Raw genomic sequence first — 15,840 nt, 5'->3', positions numbered from 1 at the left:
GAAGCCAGCAAATGTCACGCCACTTTTTTTAAAAAGGATGTAGGCAAAAGACAGGCAACTATAGGCCAGTTAGCTTAACATCTGTGGTTGAGAAAATGCTTGAAGCTGTCATTAAGAAAGAAATAGCAAAACATTTAGAAAGGAGTGGTTCCATTAGACAGACGCAGCATGGATTCAGAAAGGGCAGATCTTGTTTGACAAACTTACTGGAGTTCTTTGAGGACATAATGAATGCAGTGGGTAAAGGGGAACAGGTGGATGTCGTATACTTGGATTTCCAGAAGGCATTTGATAAAGCGCCGCACAAGAGACTTATAAATAAGACACAGATGCATGGAGTCGAAGGAAGTGTATTGGCATGGATAGTGGATTGGTTAACCAATAGAAGGCAGAGAGTTGGTATAAATGGGTGTTTCTCTGGTTGGCAATGAGTGGTGAATGGGTGCTGGGCCCGCAGCTGTTTATCATTTACATTGATGATTTGGAAGAGTGGACTGAGTGTAGCGTAGCAAAATTTGCTGATGACACTAAACTGAGTGGAAAATCAAATTATACAGTGGATGTGGAGAGTCTGCAGAGGGATATAGATAGGTTAAGTGAGTGGGCCAAGGTCTGGCAGATGGAATACAACATTGGTAAATGTGAGATCATCCACTTTGGAAGGAATAACAGAAAAGCAGAGTATCATTTAAATGGTGAAAGATTACAGCATGCTGTTGTGCAGAGGGACTTAGGAGTGCTTGTGCATGAATGGTAAAATGTTGGCTTGCAGGTGCAACAGGATATTAAGAAGGCAAATGGATTGTTGGCCTTCATTGCTATAGGGATTGAATTCAAGAGCAGGGAGGTCATGCTGCGACTATTACAGGGTACTGCTAAGGCCACACCTGAAGTACTGTGTGCAGATCTGGCCTCCATACTTAAGGAAGGATATACTGGCTTTGGAGGCAGTGCAGAGGAGGTTCACCAGGTTGATTCCAGAGATGAAGGGGTTAACTTATGAGGCGAGACTGAGTCACCTGGGGCTATACTCTCTGGAATTCAGAAGATTGAGAGGGGATCTTATAGAAACATACAAAATTTTGAAAGGGATAGATAAGATAGAAGTAGGAAAGTTGTTTCCGTTGGTAGGTGAGATGAGAACTAGGGGATATTGCCTCAAGATTCAGGGGAGAAGATTTAGGACGGAGATGTGGAGAAACTGTTTTTCCCAGAGAGTGGTGAATCTGTGGAATTCTCTGCCCAGGGAAGCAGTTGAGGCTTCTTCACTAAATATATTTAAGAAACAGATAGGTTTTTACATAGTAAGGGAATTAAGGGTTATAGGGAAAAGGCAGGTAGATGGAGCTGAGTTTACGGACAGATCAGCCATGATCTTATTGAATGGCAGGGCAGGCTCAATGGGCCGGATGGCCTACTCCTGTCCTATTTCTTATGTTCTTATGTTCTATGAAGCTGTCCCGGAGCCTGTTGATCCTGGCTTTTATGCTGCGGTACAACTTCCCAGATGGCAGCAGCTGGAATAAATTGTGGTTGGGGTGACTCGGGTCCCCAATGATCCTTCGGGCCCTTTTTACAGACCTGTCCTTGTAAAAGTCCTTTAAATATCCTGTAAATGTGAACAAAAAGATTACATCAACCAAGTGACAGCACAGTTCTGACATTGCCTTCAACTTGAGGTTTAAAAGGATACAAATGTATAAAGTCAGAGACCTGGTCACCGGGGAGTCAGGTCAGTGAGTGATCCGGTCACCGGGGAGACAGGTCAGTCTGTGACCTGGTCACCGGGAAGTCAGGTCAGTGAGTGATCCGGTCACTGGGGTGACAGGTCAGTCTGTGACCCAGTCACCTTGGAGACAGGTCAGTGAGTGACCTGGTCACCTTGGAGACAGGTCAGTGAGTGACCCAGTCACCAGGGTGACCCGGTCACTGGGGAGACAGGTCAGTGAGTGACCTGGTCACCTTGAAGACAGGTCAGTGAGTGACCCGGTCACCGGGGTGACAGGCCAGTCTGTGACCCGGTCACCGGGGAGACAGGTCAGTCAGTGACCCGGTCACCCAGGAGACAGGTCAGTCAGTGACCCGGTCACCAGGGAGACAGGTCAGTCAGTGACCTGGTCACTGAGGAGACAGGTCAGTGAGTGACCCGGTCACTGGGGAGACAGGTCAGTGAGTGACCCGATCACCCGGGAGACAGGTCAGTCAGTGACCCGATCACCAGGGAGACAGGTCAGTCTGTGAACCAGTCACTGTGGAGACATGTCAGTGAGTGACCTAGTCACCAGGGAGACAGGTCAGTCTGTGACCTGGTCATTGTGGAGACATGTCAGTGAGTGACCCGGTCACCAGTAAGACAGGTGAGCAAGTAAATAAACTCAGTGACCTGGTCATCAGGTATTCGTTTGGGAGAAATGCGCAGGCACACTAGCTCATCATTGCATCAGGCCACTGAGAAGGTTCTGGGATTAAAGGGAGACTGCCTAGCAGAGCATTCATCGGAGTAGTGTGAGTTAGAGTAGTAGGGCTTTGGCAAGGATGGTATTCAGAGAGACAAGGAGGTGAGTTACTTTCAGAAATCTTTTTTCCTCTATTAGTGGGCATGACTGCAGGGCTAGTTTTCTGCTCTGCCTCTAGATATTGGATATCCGGTAGACTTCCAGCCTCCCTGATGGCCACATCGGCACCAGGTGCCGTGAGGTGCAACTACTTGGAAACCAAATTAGGTAACTGGAGTTGTAGCTCGATGACTTTCAGCTTGTTGGGAAAGTGAGGAGGTAGTTGATAGGAGCTACAAGCAGGTAGTCAGACTGGAACTCCAGGAGACAAAAAATGGGTGACTGTCAGGAGAGGGAAGGGAGAGCATCAGGTAGTGGAGAGACCCCTGTGACTGTCCCCCTTAACAATAAGTACTCCATTTTGAGTACTGTTGGGGGGTGGGGGGTGAGCTACCTGGGGGAAGAAACAGAGGCCGTGCCTCAGAAGGGTAGGGAACTGAAGGGAATGGCAGCAGTGATAGGGGACTCTATGGTTATGGATGGGGAGCAGATAGGTGATTCTGTGGGCACGAAAAAGAAATACGTATGGTAGTTTGCCTCCAAGGTGCCAGGGTCCGGGATGTTTCTGAACGTGTCCACAATATCCTGAAAAGGGAGAGTGAGCAGCCAGCAAACATTTACATAGCATTCTGCATAGTTATATTCCTTTGAGGCAGGAAAAGGATGGTAAGGTAAAAGAACCATGGTATACAGAGGATATGGAAAATCTAGTTAAGAATAAAAGCTTACGAAAGGTTTAAGAAACTAGGTACTGATAGAGTTCTTGAAAATTACAAGGTTGCCAGGAAGGAGCCTAAGAATGAAATCAGGAGAGCTAGAAGGGGCCATGAGAAGGCCTTGGAGAGCAAGATTAAAGAAATCCCCAAGGCATTCTACATGTATGTGAAGAGCAAGAGGAAGAGCCGTGTGAGAATAGGACCAATCAGGTGTGATAGTGCATGGAGTTGGAGAAGGTAGTGGAGGTACTTAAAGAACACTTTGCTTCAGAATCTAGCAGGGAAAAGGACCTTGGCAATCGTGGGGATGACTTACAATGGACTGAAAAGCATGAGCATATAGACATTAAGAAAGAGGATGTGCTGGAGCTTTTAAAAAGCATTAAGTTATATAGCTTGCCAGGACTAGACGAGATGTACCCCAGGCTACTGTGGGAAGTGAGGGAGGAGATTGCTGAACCTCTTGCGATGATCTTTACATCATCAATAGGGATGGGAGAAGTACCAGAGGATTGGAAGGTTGCAAATGTTGTTCACTAGTTCAAGAAAGGGAGTAGAGATAACCCAGGAAATTATAGAGCAGTGAGTCTTACTTCAGTAGTGGGCAACTTATTGGAGAGAAACCTCAGAGGCAGGATTTATCAGTATTTGAAGAGACATAATCTGATTAGGGACAGTCAGCATGCCTTTGTCAAGGGCAGACTATGTCTTACGAGCCTGATTGAATTCTTTGAGGAGTCTTGACAGTGTTGTTAAGAAAGCATATGGCATTCATCAACCATAGAATTGAGTTCAAGAGTCGCGAGGTAATGTTACAGCTATATAAAACCTTAGTTAGACCCCACTTGGAGTACTGTGTTCATTTATAGTCACCTCACTGCAGGAAGGATGTGGAAACTATAGAAAGAGTGCAGAGGAGATTTACAAGGATGTTGCCTGGATTGGAGAGCATAACTTCTGAGAATAGGTTGAGTGTACTTGGCCTTTTCTCCTTGGAACAACGGAGGATGAGAGGTGACCTGATAGAGGTGTATAAGATGATTAAGGCATTGATCATGTGGATAGCCAGAGGCTTTTTCCCAGGGCTGAAATGGCTAACATGAGGGGGCACAGTTTTAAAGTGCTTGGAAGTAGGTACAGGGGTGATATCAGGGTTAAGTCTTTCATACGGAGAGTGGTGGGCGTGTGGAATACACTCCTGGTGACAAATAGAATAGGGTCTTTTCAGAGACTCTTAGATAGGTATATGGAGCTTAGAAAAATAGAGGGCTATGCAGTAGGGAAATTCTTGTCAGTTTCTAGAGTAGATGACATGGTTGGCACAACATTGTGAGCCGAAGGGCCTGTAATGTGCTGTAGATTTCTATGTTTTATGACACAGGTCAGTGACTTGTGTCTTAATCTTGTAGACCAGCCTATCTGCTGCCTTGCCTTCATCAATTTGAACATACATTACATTACGGTACAGTACAGGCCCTTCAGTCCACATTGTGTCCATCCTTTACCTTAACTCTCAGATCTCTCTAAACTTTCTCTCCCACATAGCCCTCCAATTTTCTTCCATCACCTTTGCCTATCTAAGAGTTACTTAAATGTCCCTAAACTATCTCAGGCTACCACCATCTTTGGCGGTGCATTCCAGGCACTCACCTTCGTGTGTAAAAGAAACTTACCTCTGACATCCCCCCTATACTTTCCTTCAATCACCTTAAAATGATGCTCTCTCACAATATCCATTTCCACTGGGGGAAAAGTCTCTGGCTGCCACTTGATCTCTGCCTCTAATCATCCTGCATGCCTCTAATAATCTCTGCCTCTATCAACTCACTTTTCATCCTCCTTCACTCCAAAGGGAAAAACCTTCGCTCACTCAACCTATCTTCATAAGACATACTCTCCAATCCTGCTAAATCTTCTCAGCATCCTCTCTAAAGCTACCACATCCTTCCTACATTGAGGTGACCAGAACTGAACACAATATTTCAAGTGTAATCTAACCAGGGTTTTATAGAACTGCAACATTATCTTGTGGTTCTTGAATTTAATCCCAATTAATGAAGACCAGTGCACCATAGGCCTTCTTAACCACTTTATCAACGCATGGCATCTTTGAGAGACCTATGGGTGTGGACCCCAAGATCCCTCTGTTCCTCCACATTGCTATGAATCCTGCCATTAATCCTGGTCTCTGCCATCAAATTTGACCTTCCAAAGTGAATCACTTCCCACTTTTCCAGGCTCAACTCCATCCGCCACTTCTTGGCTCAGATCTGCACCCTGTCAATGTCCTGTTGCAACCTACAAGAACCTTCCACACTATTCACCAATTTTGTATCATCTGAAAACTTACTAACTCACCCTTCTGATCATTTATAAAGATCAGAAAGAGCAGGAGTCCCATCATAGATCCCTGTGGAATACCACTAGTTACTGACCTCCAGGCAAAATATACTCCATCTACAAACACCCTCTGTCTTCTGTGGGCAAGCCATTTCTGTCTCCACACAGTCAACTTTACATGGATACTATACCTGCTAACATTTTGAAGGAGCCTAATCAAATGCCTTCCTAAAATCCATATACACCACATCCACCACTCTACTTTCATTAATGTATTTTTGTCACAGGTTCATGAGGCATGACCTGTCCTGCACAAAGCTATGCTATCACTAATTAGATTATATTTCTCCCAATGCTCATAAATTTCTTAGAAAGCTCCTGAAAATAAACAGGGTGACTTGAACTTCTCTAATATAATCTGGGACCTCTCTAGTGAATCCTGGAGGGTTTCATAAATCAAAATGTGGATATTCCAACAAGAGGAGGGGCCATACTGGACCTGGTGATGGGTAATGAGCCTGGCCAACTGACCAACCTTTCTGTGGGAGAACAGTTAGGAAACAGTAATTACAACTCCTTAAGTTTTAAACACAAGAGATTATGCAGATGCTGGAAATCCAGAACAGCACAAGCAAAATGCTGGATAGACTTAGTATGTCAAGCAGTATCTATGGAAATGAACAAATGGTTAATGTTTCAGGCCAAGACCCTACCTCGGGACTGGAAAGGAAGGAGGAAGAAACCAGCATAAGAAGGTGGGGAGAGGAGAAAGAGGACAAGATAGAAGCAAATAGATGAAAGCAGGTGGGTGGGGGGGGGGGGGGAGAGGAAATGAAGTAAGAAGCAGGGAGGTGATTGTTATGTTTGTCCATAGCAAAGACAAACTTGTGTAGGTAAAAACACTAGAACTATTGTATTAACAGGAGACAATCATGGCTTCAGCTTGACCACATTTTACTCAGGACTTTCAGCCCATCTATAGTGTATGTCATCTGTTCACCAACATCCTTCCCGTTTCGGGTGAACCACCCACATTGCACACTGGAAACTGCTGTTCTTTATTATGTACACACATAATACCACATCATCCCACTTTAAAGAAAAATACTATGTCCTCATAAACCTGCAAAAAACAATAATGCTTTCCAACAAAGATATTTACATTAACTTCAATTGTAATGAACAAATACAGTCCCTTATTCACTCATCTACTTTCAATCCACTTCTGTGGTGGTTTAATGATTCTTTTGATTTGCTATTTGGATCCACAGATGTATAGCTTTCATTCTCTGTGTTCATTATCTGTTCTTGTTCTTGATGTGTGGCTATTATTCACTCCACACACCTTATAATGGAGCCCTGGATTACATCCATGTGATCAGTAAGTCTTTGCACAAGTTGCAAATGATTATGTCTCAATTCACATAGCTGCTTCTGTTGGCTGTATATCATAGATAGCAACTCCTCCTGTTGGTTTGTACTGACCTGTTGCTGTTGTTCTGACCAGAGGTCTTGTGTGGTTTCCCATCTTTCTTCTTATTTTTCCTCTTCAACTTCACCAAGGATTGTGGAGATATTTTTGATTTCCAATCTTTAACTGTAAGTAGTTGACAGATCTTGAACCACAGCTGCATGGTGTGGAACTCCTTCATCATGATCATTGTTCAGCACTGGCATCATGACGGTCATGCTAGTGAGGCTGCTTTGGATGTCTATGGAAGGTGAAGTTCTTGTGCTTTTCTTGCATAATCTCTTTGGAGCTCTCATGGATGCTGTTATGAGTTTCTTGAGTTACATTGGGTAAGCATCTGAGCCCCTCAAAGGCAGTTGTGTACTCTTCCCATGCATGTTGCTTGTTCATTTTGGGTTTTTAAAGCCACTACAAAATCTACATTGAGCTTTTCTCATGCACTCAGACCAGATATTAACTGTACTCTCTTTTCTACGATCAGGAGCTGTGCCTTTAGGTGCTGCCCTTTGTGCTTCAAGATCACTATACAGCCCAGTTTTACTAGTATACTCTTTCCAGTATAGCCAGTCACTTTTAACTTCAGTCACTATGGATGAGTCTTGTATCATCCATCCATAGACAATAGATTCACTTGGGCTCTGCTGTCAAGCTTCAATAGAATTACTGTTGCATTCATAGTCACTGGAACAGTCCATTCTTCTTACCAGCACCAGCGGCCTGCAGAGAATCTGCAAAAACTTCCTCAAATTTCTCAGCAACCATGTGCACCTTTCTCTTGGTAGCCCCAGCTTTGCAGCACTTGGTTCTTCTTCCCACAATTATTACAGGACTCTCCATCAGCAGGACACATTTTTGGGATATGCCGACCTCCACATTTACTGCATTTGCTGTTTGAGCCTTCCTTTGGTTTGCAGTTGCTGTGTGAAATGCCTTGTGCTCTGCCCCTCTGTTTTCACTGTTGTTTCTGTTCTGTGCAGCTCCTTAGCTTGTTTTTGTGTTGTTTCCACTGCCCTACACATACCCACAGCCTTTACTAATGTCAAATCTTTTTCTCGAAGCAATCTTCTCTGAACTTATTATCTGGGATTCCATAAACTATTTTGTCACTGACTAGAGAGTCTCTCAAAGCTCCAAGCTCATAGGACTTAGTATGTGAAGCTTAGCTAAGTATTGGTAAAAGCTAATAGCTTGTTTCTGGTCACAGGGGGAAAAAAACTTAATTCTTTCAGAAATGACATTTTTACTTGGGACAAAATACTCCTCAAATTTTCTTTTCAGAGTGTTCAGTTTAAAGTCTGTCTCATCAATTTGAAAGCTATTCCAAATGTTCAAGGCATATTCGCTAATTATATGTAGAATGATAGACGCTTTGAATTTCTCATTCAGTATTCTGGCAAGGGTTCAAAGGACAGAATTCAAGGGAGATTCATGAAAACTATTCCAAGATTGAATGGCTTATCATATGAGAAGCATTTGTTGGCTCTGGACCTGTATTGACTGGAATTCAGAAGAATGATGGGGTGACCTCATTGAAACCTATTGAATGGCGAAAGGCCTTGATGGATGTGGAGAGAATGTTTCCTATAGTTGTTGAGGCTAAGACCAGAAGACACAGCCTCAGAATAGAGGGGATACCTTTTTAAAACAAGGATGAGGAGGAATTTCTTTAGCCAGAGTGGTGAAATTGGGGAATTCTTTACCAAAGGCAGCTGTGGAAGCTAAGTTAGGTCTTTATGTATATTTAAGGCAGAGGTCAAAAATTCTTGATTGGTCAAGGAATGAAAGGGTATGGGGGGAAGGTAGGAGATTGGGTCGAAAAGAAAATTGGATCAGTGAAGATGAAATCGCAGAGCAGACTCAATGGGACAGAATGTTTAATTCTGCTCCTATATCTTATGGTCTTAAGGCTCTGCTCACCGCTACATATATATTGAATCGCTGTCTGAAGCAATCAGCTAGGTTGCCGGTAAACAGCAGAGCTGCAGGAGGACTTAGGCTATCTACTGAGGATTATTAGGCTCTCACCTTAGTTTCTTGGTGAACTCTGAGACAATGTGCTTTCTTGTCGGCAATTCCTTTCCATCAGAACCTAGTGTCTCTTTCTTAGTCGCTTGCGGTATTCAGTTATGCTTCGTATTTAAACATCATGCTGACCTCTGACACCACGTTATGTTTGTTCTTTAACATAGACAAATGCGCGTAGGTAAAAACGCTAGAACTATTTTATTAACAGGAGACAGCCATCGTTTAAGCTCAATTAGATTTTACTTGGAATTTCAAGCCCGCCAACAGCGTGTGTCACATGTTCAGCAAAGTCCTACCAGTTCCGAGTGAACTGCCCACATTGCACACTGGGAACTGCAGTTCTTTATGATATGCACACATAATGACACAATGTGAAAAGGTAAAAGTCCAGAGAAGAGGAAACTGATAGAAGAGGAGAGTGGACCATGTGAGAAAGAGACCATGGGGAAGGTGATAGGCAGGTGAGGAGAAGAGGTAAGAGGCCAGAGTAGGGAAGAGAAACAGAGGAAAAAAGTTACTGGAAGGAGAAATCGATATTCATGCCATCATCAGACATAGGAGCAGAATTAGGCCATCTGGCCCATCGAGTCTGCTGCACCATTCAATTATGGCTGATCCTTTTTTTTGTCTTCCTCAACCCTAGTTCCCAGCCTCCGTAATTCCATTGTGATACTGATACATGTGACTTATGCTTCTCCCTCTCAAATTGCAGTATGAATTCAATCATATTTTGATCACTGCCTCCTAAGGGTTCCTTTATATTAAGCTGACTAATAAGATCTGGATAGTGTCCATTATTAAGTACCTCGAGCATCCAGGGCATTCTCACTGTTACCATCAGGTAGAAGGTACAGAAGCCAGAGGGCACACACTCAGTGATTCAGGAACAGCTTCTTCCCCTCTGCCATCTGATTCCTAAGTGGACATTGAATCTTTGGACCCGACCTCACATTTTTTTAATATACAGTATTTCTGTTTTTACACATTTTTAAAAAAATCTATTCAATATACATAACTGATTTACTTGTTTATTTATTTATTATTATTTTATTTTTTTCTCTGCTAGATTATGTATTGCATTCAACTGCTGTTGCTAAGTTAACAAATTTCACGTCACATGCCAGTGATAATAAACCTGATTCTGATTCTGACACCCAATAGCCTTTTCCCTAGTAGGCTCAAGCACAAGCTGCTTTAAAAGCCATTTCATAGGCATTCAACAAAATCTCTCTCTTGCACTCTGACACCAACCTGATTTTCCCAGTCCCCTTTTAGAATTGTGTCATTACCCTTATTACATGCTTTTTCCAGCTCTCTTTGCAATCTCAACCCCACATCTTGGCTACTATTTGGAGGCCTATATATGATTTCCATAATGGTCATGGGAACATTGGAAACATCCGATTTCCCACAATCCACTGCCCTGGTCCAACTCTCTTTAATCCCCAGACCCTGCTGAGAAGAAAGAGAATGCTCTTAAGAGTGAGTATTATACAGCCTTATTGTGTCAGCCAAGGTGCCTACCCCAGCAAGTCCCATTTTTCCTGTGTTTGGCCCAGTTCTCTCTAATCCTTTTGATCTTTTTACCTGTCCAACTGGTTTTTAATGGTCATAAATGTACCCACTGCTATTATTTCCTTTGGCCGCATTTCCACACATTGTGGTGCAGAAAATAGAATATGGACCTTGTACATAGAATGGTTAGTTTATTAAAGCATTTAAGGATTAATTTAATTAGTTCAGCACAACATCGGACCTCTGGCTACTTCACGCATGACTAACAATGGTGCATTGGGGCTCCTACAATCCCTTCCGTTGTGCGTATTGTGCAGGCATCAGTCTTGGGTTTGCAACCAAAGTTACAGAACATGGTCAGAGCTGAGGTCAGGGTCAAGGGTCACACAGGTGTTGGTGGGGGGTGCAGATGTCCCAGGCAGTTGGCAGAACATGCAGTGGGTCGGTGAGACCACATCCTGTAGGCACATGGAGACTGGCTTCCCACACACAGTGCACTATGGAGGGAGAAGAGAGGTCAGTGGCAGGAGGCACAGTGTGCACACACTTAACACCAGTACACACCCACACACAATGGTACACATCAACTGTACACATACTCGCACAACAGTACACACTCACACAATGGTACACATGAATATTACACACCCCTACAATGGTATGCATCAAAAGTATACACACTCACACAAATGCACAGAGTATAATAAATAAGGTGGATAATCTTGTGGCACTATTACCGATTGTCAGATAGGATGCTGTGGCTGTCACTGAATCATGGCTGCAGGATGGTTGTAGTTGGGAGCTAAAAACCAAGGTTACGTGTTCTATCGGAGGGATAGGAAGGTAGGCAGAGCGGTTGGTGTGGTTCTGCTGGTAAAGAATGGCATCAAATCAGTAAAAAGATGTGACGTAGGATCAGAAGATGTTGAAACCTTGTGGGTTGAGTTGAGAAACTGCAAGGGTAAAAAGGACATTGATGGCAGTTATATACAGGCCTCCCAATAGTAGCTGGAACGTGGACCACAGATTACAATGGGGAACAGAAAAGGCATGTCAAAAGGGCAATGTTATGATAGTCATGGGAGATTTTAACATTAAGGTTGAATGGGAAAATTGAGTTGGTAATGGATCTCAAGAGAGTGAGTTTGTTGAATGCCTAAGAGATAGCTTTTTAGAGCAGATTGTCTTTGAGCCTACTAGGGGATCAGCTATAATGGATTAGGTCTTATGTAATGAACTGGAGATGATTAGGGAGCTTAAGGTAAAAGAACCCTTACACAATATAATTGAGTTCAACTTGAAATTTGATTGGGAGAAAGTGAAATCTGACATAGCAGTGTTTCAGTGGAGTAAGGGAAATTACAGTGGTATGAGAGAGGAGCTGGCCAAAGTAAATTGGAAGGAGCTGCTGGCAGGGATGACAGCAGAGTAGCAATGGCTTGAGTTTCTGGGAAAAATAAGGAAGGTGGAGGACATGTGTATTCCAAAAACAGAAATACTCAAATGGCAAAATAGTACAACTGTGGCTGACAAGGGAAGTAAAAAAGTAAGAAGAATCAGAATCAGGTTTATTATCACTGGCATGTGTCGTGAAATTTGTTAACTTAGTAGCAGCAGTTCAATGTAATATATAATATAGAAGAAAATAATAAATAAATCAATTACAGTATACCCATATATTGAATAGATTAAAAATTGTGTAAAACAGAAATATATATTGAAAAAGTGAGGTGGTGTTCACAGGTGCAAAGTCCATTTAGGAATTGGATGGCAGAGAAGAAGCTGTTCCTGAATCACTGAGTGTGCGCCTTCAGGCTTCTGTACCTTCTACCTGATGGTAACAATGAGAAAAGGACATGTCCTGGGTGCTGGAGGTCTTTAATAATGGATGCTGCCTTTCTGAGACACTCCCTGAAGATGTCCTGGGTACATTGTAGGCTAGTACCCAAGATGGAGCTGACAAAATTTATGACTCTCTACAGCTTCTTTTGGTCCTATGCAGTAGCCCCCACCCCCATACCAGACAGTGATGCAGCCTGTCAGAATACTCTCCACGGTACATCGATATAAGTTTTTGAGTGTTTTTGTTGACATACCAAATCTTTTCAAACTCCTAATGAAGTATAGTCACTGTCTTGCCTTCTTTATAACTGCATCAATATGTTAGGACCAGGTTAGATCCTCAGAGATCTTGACACCCAGGAACTTGAAAATGCTCACTCTCTCCACTTCTGATCCCTCTATGAGGATTGGTATGTGTTCCTTTGTATGTGTTCCAGAAGTCCACAATCAGTTTTTTGTCTTACTGGCATTGAGTGCAAGGTTGTTGCTGTGACACCACTCCACTAGTTGGCATATCTCACTCCTGTATGCCCACTCATCTCCATCTGAGATTCTATCGTCAGCAAATCTATAGATGGTATTTGAGCTATGCCTAGCCACACAGTCATGGGTATAGAGAGAGTAGAGCAGTGGGCTAAGCACAGTCCCGAGGTGCACCAGTGTTGATAGTCAGCGAGGAGATATTATCACCCACAATAATATATTTTATATATATTATTTCTGTTTTTGCATGATTTTTAATCTTTTCAATATACGTATACTGTAATTGATTTACTTATTTAATTATTATAATTTTATTCTTCTTCTTCCTCTACATTACGTATTGCATTGAACTGCTGCTAAGTTAACAAATTTCACGACACATGCTGGTGATAATGAACCTGATTCTGATATTGATGGTACACATCAACTGTATACTCACACAATGGTACACATCAATAGTGCAAAAAGAATGTAAAATAACAAGGTGGCTGCTTTTTCTGTACATATTATATTTAACCTCTAATTTTACAGCTCTGTTGAAAGGCTACTGATGTTAGGGGTAGGGTCATCATATCTTACTCTGTGCAGCATTTAGTGAACACATTTCAGACTTGCGCACCTCCAAACACTACTTCATTGTTGTAGGGACAATAGCTCACATTTCATCTTGGTCTTCTCCAATCTCAGCGTGAATGTCAATTTCTCTAACAGGTAAAATGTTCCCCTCTGACCCTCCCCCTTTTCCATCTGGCCCCCATCATCCCATCTCTTTTGCCTCTCCCACCCTCTCCGCCCACACACTCCTCCCATGGTTCCCTTCCCCACCTCCCTCCTTTTATTCCATTCTTCACTGTCATCTCCATTAGATTCCATCTCCATAGGACTGAGATATAGGAACAGAATTAGGCCATTCAGTCCATCATGTCTGCTCCAGCATTCAATCATGTATGATTTATTTTCCCTGTTAACCCTATTTTCCTGCCTTCTCCCTGCAAACTTTGACACCCGGACTAATCAAAAACCTATCAACCTTCATGTTAAATATACTCAATGACTTGGCATTATAGCCGTCTGTGGCAATCTTGGTCTTAGTCAGGAAGTCAACTTTCCAATTCGGAGTTTTCACTGAATGCACCAGCAGTTGGAACTTCAGCAGATAACTCAGTACTAGAGAGTTGAAGGATAGGATCCAGTGGGAGAGGAAGATATTAAACTCCAAACCTGTGTAACCTTTCCTCCATAGAGCTTCTGTTGGGACTTGACGGCTGGAATTTGGTCCAGACTTTCAATGTTCCATAAACGCACTGTGGAGTCCTGGGAACAAGGATATAACTGATGAGCTATGATCTAAAGAGATACCTGATCTAATAACAGCAGCGAGGGGCAACAGGGGGATCTTGGGGTCCACGTCCATATATTCCTCAAAGATGCTACGCCACAAGGTAATGTAGATCTATAAAACCCTGGTTAGACCACATCTGGAGTATTGTGTTCAGCTCTCATCACCTCATTACAGGAAGAATGTCGAAGCCTTAGAGTGGGAACAGAGGAGATTTATCAGGATGCTTCCTGGATTAGAGAGTATGTCTTATGAGGATAGGTTGAGCGAGCAAGGACTTTTGACTTTCAAGTGAAAGAGGATAAGAGGAGACTTGATAGAGATGCACAAGTTGATGAGACATAGATTAAGTGGACGGCCAGAGACTAGCTCAGAACAGAAATGACTAACATGAAGGGACATGAGGTTCACCAGGTTGATTCCAAAGATGAGGGGGTTAGACTATGAGGAGAGATTGAGTTGCCTAGGACTGTAGTCACTGGAAATCAGAAGATTGAGAGGAAATTTTATAGAAACATTTAAAATTATGAAAGGGATATATAAGATAGAGGCAGGAAAGCTGTTTCCACTGGTAGGTGAGACTAGAACTAGGGGACATAGCCTCAAGATTCAGAGGAGTAGATTTAGGACAGAGATGAGGAGGAACTGCTTTTCCCAATGATTGGTGAATCTGTGGAATTCTCTGCCCAATGAAGCAGTGGAGGCTACCTCAGCAAATATATTTAAGACAAGGTTGGATATATTTTTGCATAGTTGGAGAATTAAGGGTTATGGGGAAAACGCAGGTAAGGTGGAGATGAGTCCATGGCCAAATCAGCCATTATCTTATTGAACGGTGGGGCAGGCTCGATGGGCCAGATGGCCTACTCCTGCTCCTATTTCTTATGTTCTTATATATGTAGCTGGGGCGCTCCACATTGAGATTGTATTTGTCAATTTGGAGCAGAGAGGGTGTTTATAAATCTGGCAGGAAAAAGGAAGTTGGGAATGGTGAGGGTGGAGCGCTACGGGAGGGGTGCGGGACAGGTGGCAGTGGGTTAGTGTGGGTGCAGACACAGACTGCCGTGAGTCACCAGGCAAGGTAATTTGTTTCCAAACAACTGGTGTATTGATCATTACAGAATGTCTCTCTGGTGCTTCCCATTCTCTCCCCTTTGCCAAAACTGGTGGCCTAATCAGCAGTGGAATCAGGCCACAGATATGAAGTTTCTCACAGATCGGAGATGCTGGTTTAAAAGGAGAATTTCATGGGTGTTAAGGCTTATTCCAATGGCCCAATCAGCAGTGGGATCAGGCCACAGTGATGAAGTTTCTCACAGATCAGCAACGCTGGTTTAAAAGTACAGAAAGGATTAGAGGGGTGGCCATTGTTGGGAGTAGGCCAGTGGTGAGAGTAGGAGTGTCAGGCTTTGGTTCAAAGGAGGCGTTGATTCTGGATAAGTTTCTGTTAAGGTTCCCTTTTTTTTCCTCTTACTGGACTTAGTGTAATAAATGGCCATTGTGTGTTCTTCATGCCGGATGTTGGGAGTCCCGGGAATTCCCAGATTCTCCCGA

The 15,840-nt window shown here is 43.1% G+C and overlaps 1 protein-coding gene across 6 annotated transcripts in view; it reads right to left on the bottom strand.

The window, feature by feature from the left end:
- Positions 1-1,473: 1,473 nt before the first annotated feature.
- The window catches only part of LOC140740896 (uncharacterized), a 51,765-nt gene continuing 37,398 nt past the window's right edge, over positions 1,474-15,840 (bottom strand). For 3 of the 6 annotated variants that reach the window (XM_073070511.1, XM_073070508.1, XM_073070509.1), the window contains exons 10-12: positions 14,169-14,261; positions 11,360-11,489; positions 9,326-11,119 (exon numbers count right to left, since the gene is read on the bottom strand). In XM_073070511.1, coding sequence (XP_072926612.1) covers positions 10,998-11,119; positions 11,360-11,489; positions 14,169-14,261 — 345 coding nt within the window. In that variant the 3' untranslated portion in view covers positions 9,326-10,997. Of the gene's footprint in view, positions 1,610-9,325; positions 11,120-11,359; positions 11,490-14,168; positions 14,262-15,840 lie in introns of those variants that run through there. The other 3 variants (XM_073070512.1, XM_073070514.1, XM_073070513.1) reach the window with 2 other exon arrangements.

This window comes from Hemitrygon akajei, chromosome 17 (genome assembly GCF_048418815.1).
Source record: "Hemitrygon akajei chromosome 17, sHemAka1.3, whole genome shotgun sequence".
NCBI classification, from domain to species: domain Eukaryota; kingdom Metazoa; phylum Chordata; class Chondrichthyes; order Myliobatiformes; family Dasyatidae; genus Hemitrygon; species Hemitrygon akajei.
The sequence above is the reverse complement of the archived record's forward strand: the minus strand, read 5'-3'. Positions and strand labels throughout refer to the sequence as shown.